The sequence below is a fragment of the Myotis daubentonii genome, chromosome 18 (genome assembly GCF_963259705.1).
Source record: "Myotis daubentonii chromosome 18, mMyoDau2.1, whole genome shotgun sequence".
NCBI classification, from domain to species: Eukaryota; Metazoa; Chordata; class Mammalia; order Chiroptera; family Vespertilionidae; genus Myotis; species Myotis daubentonii.
This window is the reverse complement of record NC_081857.1, coordinates 30695750-30712071: the sequence shown is the minus strand read 5'-3', so window position 1 is coordinate 30712071 and position 16322 is coordinate 30695750. Positions and strand designations below refer to the sequence as shown.

The 16322-nt window shown below is 38.0% G+C and overlaps 1 protein-coding gene and 1 pseudogene across 8 annotated transcripts in view; both read right to left on the bottom strand.

Moving 5' to 3' along the window:
• RPRD2 (regulation of nuclear pre-mRNA domain containing 2) overlaps window positions 1-16322 on the bottom strand; it is a 67252-nt gene that overhangs the window by 20392 nt on the left and 30538 nt on the right. For 5 of the 8 annotated variants that reach the window (XM_059673182.1, XM_059673181.1, XM_059673184.1 and 2 more), the window contains exons 3-7: window positions 13350-13450; window positions 12408-12485; window positions 11092-11144; window positions 9841-9967; window positions 6480-6655 (exon numbers count right to left, since the gene is read on the bottom strand). In XM_059673182.1, the coding sequence (XP_059529165.1) occupies window positions 6480-6655; window positions 9841-9967; window positions 11092-11144; window positions 12408-12485; window positions 13350-13450 (535 nt within the window). The remainder of the gene's footprint in view (window positions 1-6479; window positions 6656-9840; window positions 9968-11091; window positions 11145-12407; window positions 12486-13349; window positions 13451-16322) is intronic. The other 3 variants (XM_059673183.1, XM_059673187.1, XM_059673189.1) reach the window with 1 other exon arrangement.
• LOC132221483 (U4 spliceosomal RNA) lies at window positions 8543-8668 on the bottom strand (annotated as a pseudogene).

The following is a 16322-nucleotide window of genomic DNA, read 5'->3' as shown; positions in this document are numbered from 1 at the left end:
CCGCCCAAGCCCTGCACAGAGGCATTTGCCGGATAGCCTCAGGCAAAGGCTAGATTAGCACCTCCCTAGAGGAGAGAAGTTCTCTCACTGCTGACACAGCTGATTCTCATAGCCACTTGGCCTGGAGGTCAAACCCTCCCTGGAATTAGCTACAACAATCAAGATTTATCGATAAGGACTGTCTAGGGCGGGGGGATAAAATGGATACATATGTAATACCCTTTGTAATACTTTAAGCAATAAAAAAAAAATAAAAAAAAAAATAAAAAAAAAAAAGATTTATCTATAAGACTGCGAACAAAGACCACTAGGGGGTGCACCAAGGAAGCATAACAAAATGCGGAGACAAAGAAACAGGACAAAATTGTCAATGGAAGATATAGAGTTCAGAACCACACTTTTAAGGTCTCTCAAGAACTGTTTAGAAGCTGCCGATAAACTTAATGAGATCTACACGAAAACTAATAAGACCCTCGATCTTATATTGGGGAACCAACGAGAAATTAAGCATACACGGACTGAAATAACGAATACTATACAGACGCCCAACAGCAGACCAGAGGAGCGCAAGAATCAAGTCAACAATTTGAAATGCGAGGAAGCAAAAAACACCCAACCAGAAAAGCAAAATGAAAAAAGAATCCAAAAATGCGAGGATAGTGTAAGGAGCCTCTGGGACAGCTTCAAGCGTACCAACATCAGAATTATAGGGGTGCCAGAAGATGAGAGAGAGCAAGATATTGAAAACCTATTTGAAGAAATAATGACAGAAAACTTCCCCCACCTGGTGAAAGAAATGGACTTACAGGTCCAAGAAGCGCGGAGAACCCCAAACAAAAGGAATCCAAAGAGGACCACACCAAGACACATCATCATTAAAATGCCAAGAGCAAAAGATAAAGAGAGAATCTTAAAAACAGCAAGAGAAAGAAACTCAGTTACCTACAAGGGAATACCCATACGACTGTCAGCTGATTTCTCAACAGAAACTTTGCAGGCCAGAAGGGAGTGGCAAGAAATATTCAAAGTGATGAATACCAAGAACCTACAACCAAGATTACTTTATCCAGCAAAGCTATCATTCAGAATTGAAGGTCAGATAAAGAGCTTCACAGATAAGGAAAAGCTAAAGGAGTTCATCACCACCAAACCAGGATTATATGAAATGCTGAAAGGTATCCTTTAAGAAGAGGAAGAGGAAGAAAAAGGTAAAGATACAAATTATGAACAACAAATATGCATCTATCAACAAGTGAATCTAAGAATCAAGTGAATAAATAATCTGATGAACAGAATGAACTGTTGATTATAATAGAATCAGGGACATAGAAAGGGAATGGACTGACTATTCTTGGGGGGGAAAGGGGTGTGGGAGATGTGGGAAGAGACTGGACAAAAATCGTGCACCTATGGATGAGGACAGTGGGTGGGGAGTGAGGGCGGAGGGTGGGGCGGGAACTGGGAGGAGGGGAGTTATGGGGGGGGGGGGGAAGAGGAACAAATGTAATAATCTGAACAATAAAGATTTAATTAAAAAAAAAGAAAGAAAAGTTAATATTTTTTTTTTCTTTTCTTTTTTTTTTAAAATATATTTTATTGATTTTTTACAGAGAGGAAGGGAGAGAGATAGAGAGTTAGAAACATCGATGAGAGAGAAACATCTATCAGCTGCCTCCTGCACATCTCCCACTGAGGATGTGCCCGCAACCCAGGTACATGCCCTTGACCGGAATCGAACCCGGGACCTTTCAGTCCGCAGGCTGACGCTCTATCCACTGAGCCAAACCGGTTTCGGCATTATTTTCTAATATTTACTTTAGATCTTTTAAAGTTATAGAAATGTTATAAAAGTCATGTGCTTTTTCTTTATATCGTGAATTTGACTTATTTCATACTCTGCTCTTTACATCAGTGTTTCACCATAAAATTAACACTATCACTAAAATACTAGAGGCCCGGTGCTCAGGATTCATGCACTGGTGGGGGGCATGGCCTATGGAGATTGGCCTGCTGTGGGAGCACCGCTCATCCTGGTCTGCCAAGTGGCTATGGACCTGCCCTCTGAGTGGCTGCTCCCTGGTCCGGCACCTTCCGTGGAGCCAGAGCACTCGCCTCTCCAGGGGACCCGGTTGGGGGACAATAGCACTAAGAGGTGGCGGAGTGGGCCTCAGTCCCACAGCGGCCACAAACCTGCCTCCTAGCCTTCGGGGTCAGTGCTGTGCGGCCTGCAGGCATCTGGAGGCAGCAGCAGGGAGTGAGGAGGAGCCTGGGGCGAGGAGGCAACATTCGCAGCCTGAGTTCTTGCCTATTGGCCCAGGGTTCACAGTGGGAGCATACTGACCACCAGGAAGCAGCTCCTGTGTTGAGTGTCTGCCCCCTGGTGGTCAGTGTGCATCATAGCAACTGGTTGACAGGTGGCTGGGCTTTTATTATATAGGATATTATAAACTTAAAAAAAGTAAAATCTCCACCCAGTGTGGCTCAGTGGTTGAGCACTGACCCATGAACCAAGAGGACCCTGGTTCAATTCCTGGTTAGGGCACATGCTCAGGTTGCAGTCGATTAATGATTCTCTCTCATCATTGATGTTTCTATCTCTCCCTCTCCCTTCCTCTCTAAAATTAATAAAAACAGTAAAAAAAAACCAGTTAAATCTCACAACTGCCTCCTACTGCTTTCAGAACTTTGTTCCTAACTACCTCTCCAGTTTTACTTATTACTTCCTCATACAAACCCAGCTATCAGAAACTGTTCTCAGGTCTACCAGTTTTGCCATGCTGTGTTATGTTCCCATGCTTTTGAAAATGCTCATCAGAGATTATGAGCTTTCATTTATCTAATGACTGCAATTTCAGAGTTCAGCTCCTTTGGAAAAAATTTTCTCCATATCGTCTACCTCCAGTCCCAAATTAGATAAAAGTACCAATTAAATTTATTCTCACAGTATCCTCCTACTGTAACTTTTATCACACAAAATTGCAATGATGTGTTTTATTGTATTTTCTCCATCAGAGCAAAAGAATTCTGTGAGAACAATGTCTCTTTTCTCTGTATTACACAATACGTGTCACAGAGTAAGTGCTCAACAAATGCTTGCTTAATAGACCTCACCAAGCCATTTTTTGAATAGCCTCCAAAGCAGACTAAATATTTTATATGATTCTATAAATAAAGGGCTAGGGATATAGGTCACTATTCAAAAATTATAAAGTATTTTTGGGTCAAAATGATGAACTGACCATTCCCATTCATGTTTCTCCCTCCTGAGACTCCTATAAAACAAAAAGTAAAGGAATACAAAGGTATAAACCAACAACAAGAAATATACCTGAGAAAAAGATTTCTACAGATTTTCAGACAACAGAATGTGAATGGAAGAGTGAGAAGTGATGAGGCAGGGTGGAGAAAAATGAGTTTAGGAGTATACAGAAAGGGAGCTATACCTAGGAAAGGAGCAAATCTGTCTTGCAGAATCCCTGAGAAACTTTGATCCAGAAAATGATGAGTATAAAAGGATGGAGGAGTTAAGTAGTGGGGTTGAAAAGAGGACAATTCATTAAAAGTGTGAATGCCAAACACTCATACCACCTCCTCTGCAGCCTTCACACTTGGTAGCCAAGGCACTATGTCCCAGGCAAAAAATGTGAGTTCTTCTCTATCGAGTTAAAATATCCTGGCAAAAAGACTCCAGCCTTCTCACATTTAAAGCTCCTCTGCCCAGACTAACAGCCAGCTCCTCACCTACACAGACTTCACTGGTTAAACCCAAGAAGTAGAGAATCCCTCCCTATGGATAGAAAGCCCCTCAATCAATTTTTTCATAACTCATTCTTAACTAGGAATGGACAATGAGATATATGAATTTCGAGGAAAGCCAAAATCATAAAAGAGAAAGACTAAGACAACTAGGAGGGAAAAAATAAAAGTCTACCAGGAAACAAGACAATTCAGGGAAGAGAAAAAAGTTTTAATATCTTCATGGGCACTAGATACTGTATCCATAAAATCAGAAAGGATTGCCATAAAAAAGGGAACACAGAACAAAAAAGAATTCTTAGAAATTTAAAATATGACTGTCAAACATAAAAATATGAAGAGATGAAGCTGGAAGATAAAGTTGAAGTCTTCCAGAAAGCAAAACAAAAAGATCAAGGTTGAGAAAACATAGGACACATTAAATATCAACCTAGGAGATCCAACATGTGATTAATCAGTGTTCCAGAAAGAGAAAATAAAGGAAAAGGAAAGAGAGAAATTGTCCTGGAGTTGAAGAATACCAATCTTTAGCCTGAAAGAGCACACCAAGTAACCCATAAAGAATGAAAACCATGTAGATACATCATTGTAAAAATTTCAGAACATCATGGACAATGTCCCTAAAAGCTTACAGAGAAACAAGAGTCATCCCCAAAGGATCTTGCAAAGACTTCATATCAACAACACTAAAGACAATGGAGAAATGTCTTCTAAACTATGAGGGAAAATGCTCTTCAACCAGTCAAACTATCAAAGCATATGTGAAAAAGAATAAAGACATTTTTAGATATAAAGATTCAGAAATTTCTTTCTTGCAATACCCTCTTTTTAAAAAAATTTATTGAGCCCTAACCAGTTTGGCCCAGTGGGTAGAGCGTTGGCCTGCAGACTGGAGGGTTCCAGGTTTGATTCTGGTCAAGGGCATGTACCTTGGTTGCGGGCACATCCCCAGTAGGGAGTGTGCAGGAGGCAGCTGAATGATGTTTCTCTCTCATCGATGTTTCAAACTCTCTATCCCTCTCCCTTCCTCTCTGTAAAATCAATTAAAATATATTTAAATAAATAAAATAATTTTTTAAAAATAAAATAAAATAAAAATTTATTGAGGATGTGCTCCAGCAAGATGAGAAAATACCAAGAAAAGAAGACACAAATCTTCAAAATAGAGGGCTTATCTAAGAATAAATACTAATCCTAGGATGAGATCTAGAGACCTAAAACTGGATCAGGAGAATGGAAGTTCAGGCAGAAAGGCCTCTGGGGAAAATGTAGATTCAGAATAACTGAAGCGACAGAAAAAAGGGAGGGGGGGTGGGGAGGGGAATATGAAAAGGCAAACAATGCAGGTAAAAAAGAAATTCTATAAGAAAGCCAAATATTTCTAATATATCCATAGTTAACATAGACCTTGCAGTGAACAAATGTTTACATAGATATAATGTAAGCTTTATTTATTAATTTCCATCCTTTAAAACAAGGAAGACAATTATGATTACAGAATGGAATGTAAATATTATCTACCTTACAACAGTATGTAAGTAAAGTATAGTTCACTGAAGCTGGGAAACTGAAGAGATAGGTGAAAACTAATGGGAAAGGATAGGATATTAATATCCTCATTTTACAAAGCAGGGAGTCTAGAGTTAGTGGTCAAAAAATAGTATAGTAGAGCTGACCCTTGAACAATAGAGATTTGAACTGCACAGATCCATTTATAAGAGTCCATTGGCCCTCTGTATCCCCCAGGTTTCCCATCCACAAATTCAACCACCCATGGATTGAAAACAGAATTTTCAATCTGCAGATGTGTTGTTCTATGTCATTTTATATAAGGTACTCGAGCATCTGCAGATTTTGGTATCCGCAGCGGGTCATGGAACTATCCCCAGTGGATACTGAGAAATGACTGCATAGTAGTAAGTTTTGGGGGAGTCAAATGTTATATGCAGTTTTTCATCCGCACAGGGAATGAGGGTCAACACCCCTAAACTCCGTGTATTGAAGAGTCAACTGTACTTCCCTTTACAAAGGTAATACAAAGATTTAAAACAGTTGTATAATAATACTGGGAGAAAGCGGAAGGCTGGTAAATATAAGCTAAATCCTCATTTGTCACATCAAGTAGTTAAAAGTTCTTTCTTAAATAGGATAAACCAAGAAAGAACCATATGGATATATAATTTAGAAATATGGAGGCAACTGCTAGAAAAATAGTTAAATGAGGTAAAAGGAATGGCTTTTAGGAAGTGGGACTGGTGGGTTCTATAATACTATATGCTTTTACATATGGTGATTAAAACTTTAAAAAAATTATGTACAAAATGAACATTATCAACTCCTTTTCAGTGGATTCTTAACACAGTCAATTTACATGAAATTTAGTAACAGAATGTTTCCATCTAGTTTTCTACATATATTTCAGCCTAATTTTATATCCTGTAACAATAACTTGACATACTCCCTTTAAAATTCTAAGACATAAGGCATAATAATAACCAGGATATGCATGAGCTTTAGCATCAAAAAGACCCAGGTCTAATTTAGACTCCATCACTTGCTAGCTATACTAGTATTACCTATCCAAGGTTCTAAACCTCTTCAAAAGTAACTTCTTCATCTGTGAACTGGAGATAATGTTTATCCACATTGAGTTAGGTAACACATGTAAAACAGTCACTGACATATAGTAACCAATCAATATGATAGCCATAATTACTACTTACATTGGCCACCACTTTTACTTCTTTGTATTGTGCTTCATAGAAAATTCCAGCATTTTCCAGTGCTTCTGTTAGTGAGGGCCCATTTTTCACCTGCTTATCTAATCCATTCACAAATTCCTCCAGCTTGGCGCTTGCCTCCTCAAATTCTTTGGAGAACTTCTTCCCACCGGTCTTATCTAAAATAACAGAGGAAGTATTCATTTCAGGATAAAAAAGAAAAAGTAAATAATTTAATTTTCTGAAGAAAACCTCCCTCCAGATTATCAGTGAACATGTTCTTACTGCCTTAACATGTAATATTCTTAGTCTCATTGTTTCCACTTTAAAAAGCTTCTCCAAATCACAAAACAGATTATTAAAATGATTCATGTGAATCTGCTAGAGTTAAAAGCAATAGTGCATCATGAAAGTACCAACAATCACAGTAAACAAAAGAAAGTCCATTAATTTTCTTTACAAATTTGATGCCATTCTACTACTTTGGAATAATGGAATGAGGATTGATTCTGTTCACTTAGACCAGGGGTGGAGAACCTTTTTTCTGCCACGGGCCATATGGATATTTATAATATCATTCATGGGCCATACACAATTACCAACTAAAAAATTAGCTTGCTGTATTTGGTTGAACATTTAATGAACTCACCACTAATGCCTTAGCAGGGCCAGACCAAACGATTTCTTGGGCTGGATGTTCCTCACCCCTGACTTAGACCATTAACTTTTAATCCTCTAGAACAGTGGTTCTCAACCTTCCTAATGCCACGACCCTTTAATACAGTTCCTCATGTTGTGGTGACCCCCAACCATGAAATTATTTTCGTTGCTACTTCATAACTGTAATTTTGCTAGTTATGAATCGTAATGTAAATATCTGATATGCAGGATGTATTTTCATTGTTCACAACCCACAAGTTGAGAACCGCTGCACTAGAATGTGTAAGATACATGAAAAAACTAAGGTTCAGAAAAGTAAAGATAAAGTGACCGCTCTGTGAATCACACTAAAAATTCTTCTTTCCTATCTGAAGATGTCTAATAATTTCATATATGAAGAGTACAAACCCTCAATTATTTTTGCATCAATAATGATATTATGGCCCTAACCGGTTTGGCTCAGTGGATAGAGCGTCGGCCTGCGGACTTAAAGGTCCCAGGTTCGATTCCGGTCAAGGGCATGTACATTGGTTGCAGGCACATCCCCAGTGGGGGGTGTGCAGGAGGCAGCTGATTGATGTTTCTCTCTCATCGATGTTTCTAACTCTCTATCCCTCGCCCTTCCTCTCTGTAAAAAATCAATAAAATATATTTTTTTTAAAAAGGAAAAAAAATAATGATATTATGGCCCTGGCTGTTGTGCCCAATGGTTAGAGCATTGACTTGAGCACCAGAGAGTCTCGGGTTTGATTCCCAGTCTTGGACACGTAACTGGGTTGTAGATGATCCCTGGTCTGGCTGGAGTATGTGCAGGAGGCAACCAACCGATATGTCTCTGTCACATCCATGTTTCTTTCTCTCTCTCTCTGCCTCCCTCTTTCCCTCCCTCCCTTTCATTCTCTCTAAAAAGCAATCAATGGAAAAAATATTCTCAGGTGAGGATTAAAAACACACACACGCCGAAACCGGTTTGGCTCAGTGGATGGAGCGTCTGCCTGCGGACTGAGGGGTCCCGGGTTCGATTCCGGTCAAGGGCATGTACCTGGGTTGCGGGCACATCCCCGGTGGGGGATGTGCAGGAGGCGGCTGATCAATGTTTCTCTCTCATCGATGTTTCTGACTCTCTATCTCTCTCCCTTCCTCTCTGTAAAAAATCAATAAAAATATGTTTAAAAAAAAAACAAACAAAAAAAAACACACACACACACAAAAAAAACCCAATAGTGACATTACGAACTGCTACTTACATTTCTAAGTATACTTCATTCCCCATGACTGTAGGCATATGGCTTTAGAAAAGGGCACAAATTTTGGCTTTGTCTCTCATCAGCTGTGTAACTTAGGCAAGCTATTCATCTCCTTATGAAGTCTTGAATTTCTCATATATAAAATGGAAATTTTTAATATACTTCTTGGTTGTTATGAGAATTAAATTCAATAACATGTTAAATTTATTTATTTATTTATTCAATTAGCAATAATCGTGCCTCAGATAAACCCCACTGACTATGATACTGCCACTGTGCAAAGCTAACATGTTAAATTTAAAGGATGTTACAATAACAAAATAAAGGCCAAAATGAATATCTAGTAGCCATTTACTCATTACTTCAAAAATATTTATTAAATGCCTATTATGTCCCAAGCAAGCATTGGTCTAGGCTGGATACAGCAGTGAACAAATAAGGATAATTTTACCAGTCAGTGTGATTCAGTGGTTGAATGTTGACCTAGGAACCAGGAGGTCACGGTTTGATTCCTGGTCAGAGCACATGCCCGGGCTGCAGGCTCCATCCCCAGTAGGGGGCATGCAGAAGGCAGCCCATAGATTATTCTCTCTCATCACTGATGTTTCTATCTCTCTCTCTCTCTCCCTCTCCCTTCCTCTCTCTGAAGTCAACAACAAAAAATATATATTTAAAGCACAAAGGATAGTTTCTACCATCATGAGATTTATACTATGATAAACTATTAATATTATTTATGCCCTGGCTGGTTTCTCAGTGGTTAGAGCGTCAACCCAAGCACCTAAGGGTCACGGATTTGATTCCCAGTCAAGGGCATATGCCTGGGTTGGGGGTTTGCTCCCCACCCGCTATGGGGCCCATGTGGGAGGCAACCAGTCTATGTGTCTCTCTCTCACATCAATGTTTCTCTCTCTCTCTCTCTCTCCCCATCCTTTCCACTCTCTGAAAAGCAATGAAAAAAAATATCCTCAGGTGAGGATTAACACACAAAAACAAAACAAAAACTATTATTTATAATTTACAATGAAAGGACAAGAGAGCAACTAACTAGAGTTTATGAGGCATTACAGTGACCGTATTAAAGAGCATACTCAAACCAGTTAATCACATATTTGAAATACACCTGCCTATATATAACCTAATATATCAAGAAAGCACCAGAAATGAGGAAAATGACAGAATTTATTTCTTTGGGTTTTTAAACTTATTTTTTTCCAGCTTTCTTGAGATATAATTGACATATAAAACTGTGAGAGTTTAATGTGCACAGGTGAAGGACAGAAATTTACTTACGAAATGTATATGCATATAATCAGTACCTGGGAAACCAGAGCTGGCACAACTGCTCTCTACAATCAACTGAGGGTTCTCTTTATGGAAGAAGCCAGTCTTACTTGAAAATGACAGATCTGGGAAGAAAATCTGAGTTGTTCTTGTTAAAAGGATATAAGTGTTACCTTTTAAGCATTTGAGAGTTTCTGTGCTACACACATCCACCCGCATAGTTGACAGCTGTTTTTCCTTCAATTCTATCTGATCTTCTGAGCGCTTGTATAGCAACAGCTCTTCAATGAGGGCCTGAGACTGAACACAGAGCAGAGTCAAATTTCATTCACAAGATCACTGATTTATTTATTTTTCCCCATTAAAACCTAATAAAACCCTTCACATTTCCTCATAATCAGAGATATCAATAGCAATTCTCATGTCAAAATATTCTTTTAGTCTTATACTTTAAAAGATCCTTTTCCTGCCCTGGCTGGGTGGGTGAGTTGGTTGGAGCCTTGTCCCATACACCAAAAGGCTTGCGGGTTTGATTCCCAGTCAGGGTACATACATAAGTTGCGGGTTCGATCCTGGGCCAGGACATGTACAGGAAGCAACCAATCGATGTTTCTCTCTCTTTTTCCCTTCTTCTCTCTCTAAAATCAATCTTCTCTCTCTAAAATCAATCAACACATATCCTTAGGTAAGGATTAAAAAAAAAAAAAAAGGCCATTTTCCTTAGTTATTCAAAGCTACTTATAGATATAAGGTTAAGAATGAAACAAAGGTCCACTTTAAATCTTTACATTTTAATTAGATAAACATAGCCTTATTATTCTAACTGTACACAAATTCTAATTTAGTAGAGCTTCAAAGAAAGATGAACCCCTTGCTGGGGGATTCAGTATAGAACTAAGCCTGTAACAGATTTTCTGTAAGGTTATTTTTTCCATTAGGGCAGTGGTTCTCAACCTTCCTAATGCCGCGACCCTTTAATACAGTTCCTCATGTTGTGGTGACCCCCAATCATAAAATTATTTTCGTTGCTACTTCATAACTGTAATTTGCTACTGTTATGAATCATAATGTAAATATCTGATATGCAGGATGTATTTTCATTGTTACAAATTGAACATAAAGCATAGTGATTAATCACAAAAACAATATGTAATTATATATGTGTTTTCCGATGGTCTTAGGCGACCCCTGTGAAAGGGTCATTAGATCCCCAAAGGGGTCGCGACCCACAGGTTGAGAACCGCTGCATTAGGGAAACAGATACAACTTCAAGTAATCTGATCCCAATCTGGATTCCCTTAGAACTTAAAATATAATTGATGTACAAATTGAATAAAAATAAATCTTACTGGACTACACAGGAAGCTGTAACATAAAAAGGGTAAATAATGCTTTGGCCATGTTCAACATATTCTGTAACTTACTCGAAATTCAGCAACTATCTTAGATTTGAGAGCAGCTTTTGGATTCGTGGATGCTGTTGGAATGAAACAAAACATCATTAAGAATACAGACAGAAAATATCGACTAATATTCAGCAAAAATTTTAGCTCTTATAGTTAAGGGTGTACTTTTTAACATATGTCAAACATGCACATTTAAATCATAGTATCTAGAATAGTGGAATATGAAATTTAAACATTCCCAAGCATGGTCAATAGAAAAACATATGACTGACCGACTTACCTCCAATAGGCCCTTTAAGTCATAAAGTCCTAGAATTATTGATTTGGAGATCCTGAGATACATGAAGTACCCTTTTTCCTAGTCTGACTGAGTGTAAGAGGATCTCAATACTTCAAAATAAGAGTGTTAAGGAGCAGGACATCCAATTAATCCTGAGCACCGGCTGAAGAAAATTATTTACAAACATCAACTCTATTCCTATGTATTTTAGCTTTGGATTTCTTTTTCTGGTGACTCAGTTCATAGCAAAAACAGGCAAAGTAAGTTCTAAGTACATTACCACTGTGGTGGAACTTTGGCTGAAATGATGACTCCTGTTGTTCCTAAGCATGCAACTTATGCCCAAAAGGAAGATAGAGGACTCCCTTAATCATGACGAATATCAAATGCTTGCTGGAGCAAAACCATCCCAAGTGTCTTGATTCACCTCCCAATTCTCACTGTCCTTTACCTTGTTCCCTCCACACCTTCAGGTCTTTCTCAATACTCCTGTTTGGCCCACAGCAGCCTATTACATGCAGTATTCCACTCCCTTGATCTCATGCTGGGTAAACATGATAAACATAGCAGGAGCTCCTGTTAGAGAATGAGCTTCTGGCCTGATCTGAGGCCCATGTCTAATCTGGTAGAGTGTATCCCCAAATCTGAAGGATTCATGGCTCCCACAGAAATGCTTCTTAATGCCTAGTCTCCTCTTCAGCTCTGTTGTTTAATGCCAGCTGCCTCTAACTTCATATATCTTTGAACCTGAGAGTTAGCCTGGGCACTATCAAGTATTTATTTTCTTCTTTCAATCCCCCAACTACTCTTGAGTCTTCACTCATTTAAACCCTCTTCCTGCATTTTCTTTGTTTAAAAGTAGTTTTTGTTTTGTTTTGTTTTTAAGAAGTAACTCCATGATGGCTTGTTTAGTGTAAGTCACTGGGAGCCTCCCAGGCCTGGAAAACACAGGTTTGCCCATAGTTTATGCGAGGTATGATGTCAAATGGTCTACATTTTCTTCTGCTCCAAAAAGAGGAGTTAATTTTATATTAGTTGAGATTTTATTCCTTACTTTGTGATTTCTTCCACTGCTTATTCGGTTGTTTGTTCAGATTTTCTTTCAGCTGCTTCTGAGTTTTGAAAGTGGTACCTGGAAAACATTTCAGTTTTTGCAATCTGGCATTATGGGAAGCTGTTCTGTCTGTCCACTTGAGTGTCAAAGTTGTAGCACGAAAAAAGGCAATCCGAGACTGTGTGTTGTTTCTTTCTTTCCTTTTCTTTCATTTTTATTTAAAAAATAAATAAATAAAACACCTACCAGATCTCTAAGAAGCTGTCAAATAAACATGATATCTACTGTCAATGAAATGACTGATTTTGAGAATAGGACAGGAAGCTTAAAAATACCAGTTAACACATTCCAATGAAGAATTTAACAGCTTCTTAGAAGTTGCTATTTGTAAAGCAAATTTCTAGTCAATAATGGTCATGATTTAAGATATCACCAGCTTCTATTCCATGACTTAATTGCATGTATCTAATACATAGGAACTAAATAACTTTTTAAAAAATATGCATGCCACTTACTGTAAATCTAAACCAAAATAGAGACTAAAGAATGCCAATATATGCTTAATATCAAATACTTAGTGAAAACTGAAATCCGGTCCAAAAATTCTCGAACAGTAAGAGGACAGGGCAGTAATTATTAAGCACAAAAAGTGAACTTCAGTTTAAACACTTGACGTAAAGCAAATGGAATAATTAGATGACCATCATCACTTAATATGCTTGACTTTCTTTAGTCAATAAAAACAAAATCCAACCCTCCCCAAACCAATTCTACTTAAATTTTAATTCGGATTTTTATAAGTATTTAATTTTAAACAAACAAGATCAGATCCAAAACTTTCTATTTCATTATTAAACAACAAAACCAAATCTACAAAATATATACAATTTTAAAGTCTGAACAATGACTCAAATTTCCTTCTAGGAGAGAAAAGACACTTACTCAAAGCTTCTCTTAATGCCATAATCATTTCTTCTGGGTAAACATTTCTGTCCTCCCAGATTTTAAAGATTCGTTCTACAGATTTAGAGACAGATGGATCCCTGAAGAGAAAGAAAAAGTGAGATAGATAAAAATGTTAATATATCTCAAACTATAGGCCTAAAAATAAAGTTATCAACAAAATTATTTTCCAGATGTCTTTTGATGTTTATTTTAAAAGTTTTATCTACATGTCTAGGACTAAAATCTTAAGCACTCTTATTCAGTTCTATGAATGACACAGATGAGGCAATGGACAACACACTGAACTTATTGATGGATATGAAGTTGAGAGGGCCACTCAGGGAATGCATTGACACAACTAGCCTCTCAAAAGATAGACTGACTCTAATAAGATATAATCTAATAATAGAGAATCTGGTCTAAAAAATCAATTGTATGAGTACAGAATAAGACAAGGCTTAGCAATACTTTAAAATACTCAGAAATTAGGCCTGGCCAGTGTGTACTGTGGTTAGAGCTTGGCCCGTGGGACAGGGAGGGTCGCAGGTTCAATTCCCAGTCAAGGGCACGTATCTGGGTTGCAGGTTCATCCTCGGCCATGGTTGAGACTCTTGCCAAACAATCAATGTGTCTCTTCCATGTCAATCTATCTTTCTCTCCCCACCCTATCCACGCTCTCTAAAAATCAATGGGAAAAATATCAAGTGAAGCTTAAAAAATAATAATTAAAAATTCAGAAATTAGAGTGGAGATAAATTTTATCTCTAAAAACTTGCTACTCCGTATCTCCTAAAATAATGACCATTTTATAACTTATCTTTTTTATTTGCTTATAACAAATATCTTCCCTAGTGTGTCACTTGTCTTTAATTTTATGGCTTATTCTATAACACAGAAGTTTAATTTTGATGTAAGTAAATTCATAAATACATTTATTTATTGTTCTTTGTGTTTTAAGAGCTTTTTAACTACCTTTGTCATAAAATTTTTCATATTTTCTTCTAACATTTTAAAGTTTTAATACCCCAAGGTTTAAGTTTGCAGTATATAATATCTGGGTTGTTTTCCAAATTTTATTTAATACCCCAAGATTTAAATAAGTTTGCAATATATATCTGGGCTGTTTCCAAATTTTCATTACCACAAATACTGTTGCTATAAAAATTCTCTTCCATCAATTTGCTGTACATATACAAAAGTTTCTCAGGGCTTTTAAAAGACTAGGGGTGGAATCCCAAGATCACAGGGTGTACATAACAAACTTTTTATTTTTTTATCTTTATTTTTTTAAAGGTATGGGCATTTTAAATATATATATATATATATATATATATATATATATATATATATATGTATATATATATATATTATTGATTTTTTACAGAGAGGAAGGGAGAGGGATAGAGAGTTTGAAACATCGATGAGAGAGAAACATCATTCAGCTGCCTCCTGCACACTCCCTACTGGGGATGTGCCCGCAACCAAAGTACATGCCCTTGACCAGAATCAAACCTGGGACCCTTCAGTCCACAGGCTGATGCTCTATCCACTGAGCCAAATCGGTTAGGGCTTAAAAAATATTTTTATTGATTTCAAAGAGGAAGGGAGAGGGAGAGAGAGATAGAAACGTCAATGAGAGAGAATCATTGATCGGCTGCCTCCTGCATGCCCCACACTGGGGATTGAGCCCGCAACCTGGGCATGTGCCCTTGACCAGAATTGAACCTGGGACCCTTCAGTCCGCAGGCCAATGCTCTATTCACTGAGCCAAAGCGGCCAGGGCTGTAACAAACTTTTCAAAAGGAGGTTGTTTTATACCCACCAACCCTCAAACCAACTGCATATGAGAGTTCCCATTGTGCCACAATCTTGCTAATTTTGGTATTGGTGAACTTTAAAATGTATATGTGCCAGATATTAATTTATTGCCTCTCTGCTCTAAGCCACCCTTCTGGGTGCTACTGGAGCCAGAATGAACCCTTAGCTCTTTGATAGACTCTGCCAATAGAGGGCCCTAGAGTGACACTGAGAGGCTGGAATTGGCTGTAGGGATTCTTTTGGTGCTCTATTCTGCTCTTAAGTGGATCAGCAAGCATACAGGCATCTTGGTGGGGGGTTGCTCTTGCAGTTCAGTGATGAGTGCTCTCCACCTGTTTCTTAGCCAGTACAGTGGCAAGTAGCATGTGCAGGTAGCAATTCCCTCTTTCCTCAGGTTTGAGTCTCAGCTGGGAGAAGAGGGGGCTCCTCATTTACTTTTCCCTCAGGTCCAGTAGTCCCACTGTACCTTAGAGTTCTTTTATTCTTTTCTAGTAGTTAGTAGCTACCTTTTACCTACTTAACAATTCTTTTTTAATTCTCACCCGAGGATGTTTTTATTTATTTATTTTTTTAATTTATCTTTATTGTTGAAAGTATTACAGATGTCCCCTTTTTCCCGGGTTGTGGGCTCAATCCCCAGAAGCGGGCATGCAGGAGGCAGCCAATCAATGATTCTCTCTCATCAGTGATGTTTCAATTTCTCTCTCCCTCTCCCTTCCTCTCTGAGATCAATAAAAAATATATACATTTCATTATTTTATATATATTTTTTAATTGATTTTTTACAGCGAGAAAGGGAGAGGGATGGAGAATTAGAAACATCGATGAAAGAGAAACATCAATCAGCTGCCTCCTGCACACCCCCTACTGGGGATATGCCCGCAACCAAGGTACATGCCCTTGACTGGAATTGAACCTGGGACCCTTAAGTCCACAGGCCAACGCTCTATCCATTGAGCCAAACCAGTTAGGGCAAAAAAATATGCATTTTAAAGTAATTAATAGGTATTTAAACAATTTCTGTTTTAATTTCTAGTATAATAAGTGCCAGGTAAACTCTTTTATGTTTTTTGGCCTTTTTCTTCCTATTTTGTAATTCTTTATGATCCCATTGTTGATTGCACTGCAATATTTTCTCCCACTCTGTGGCTT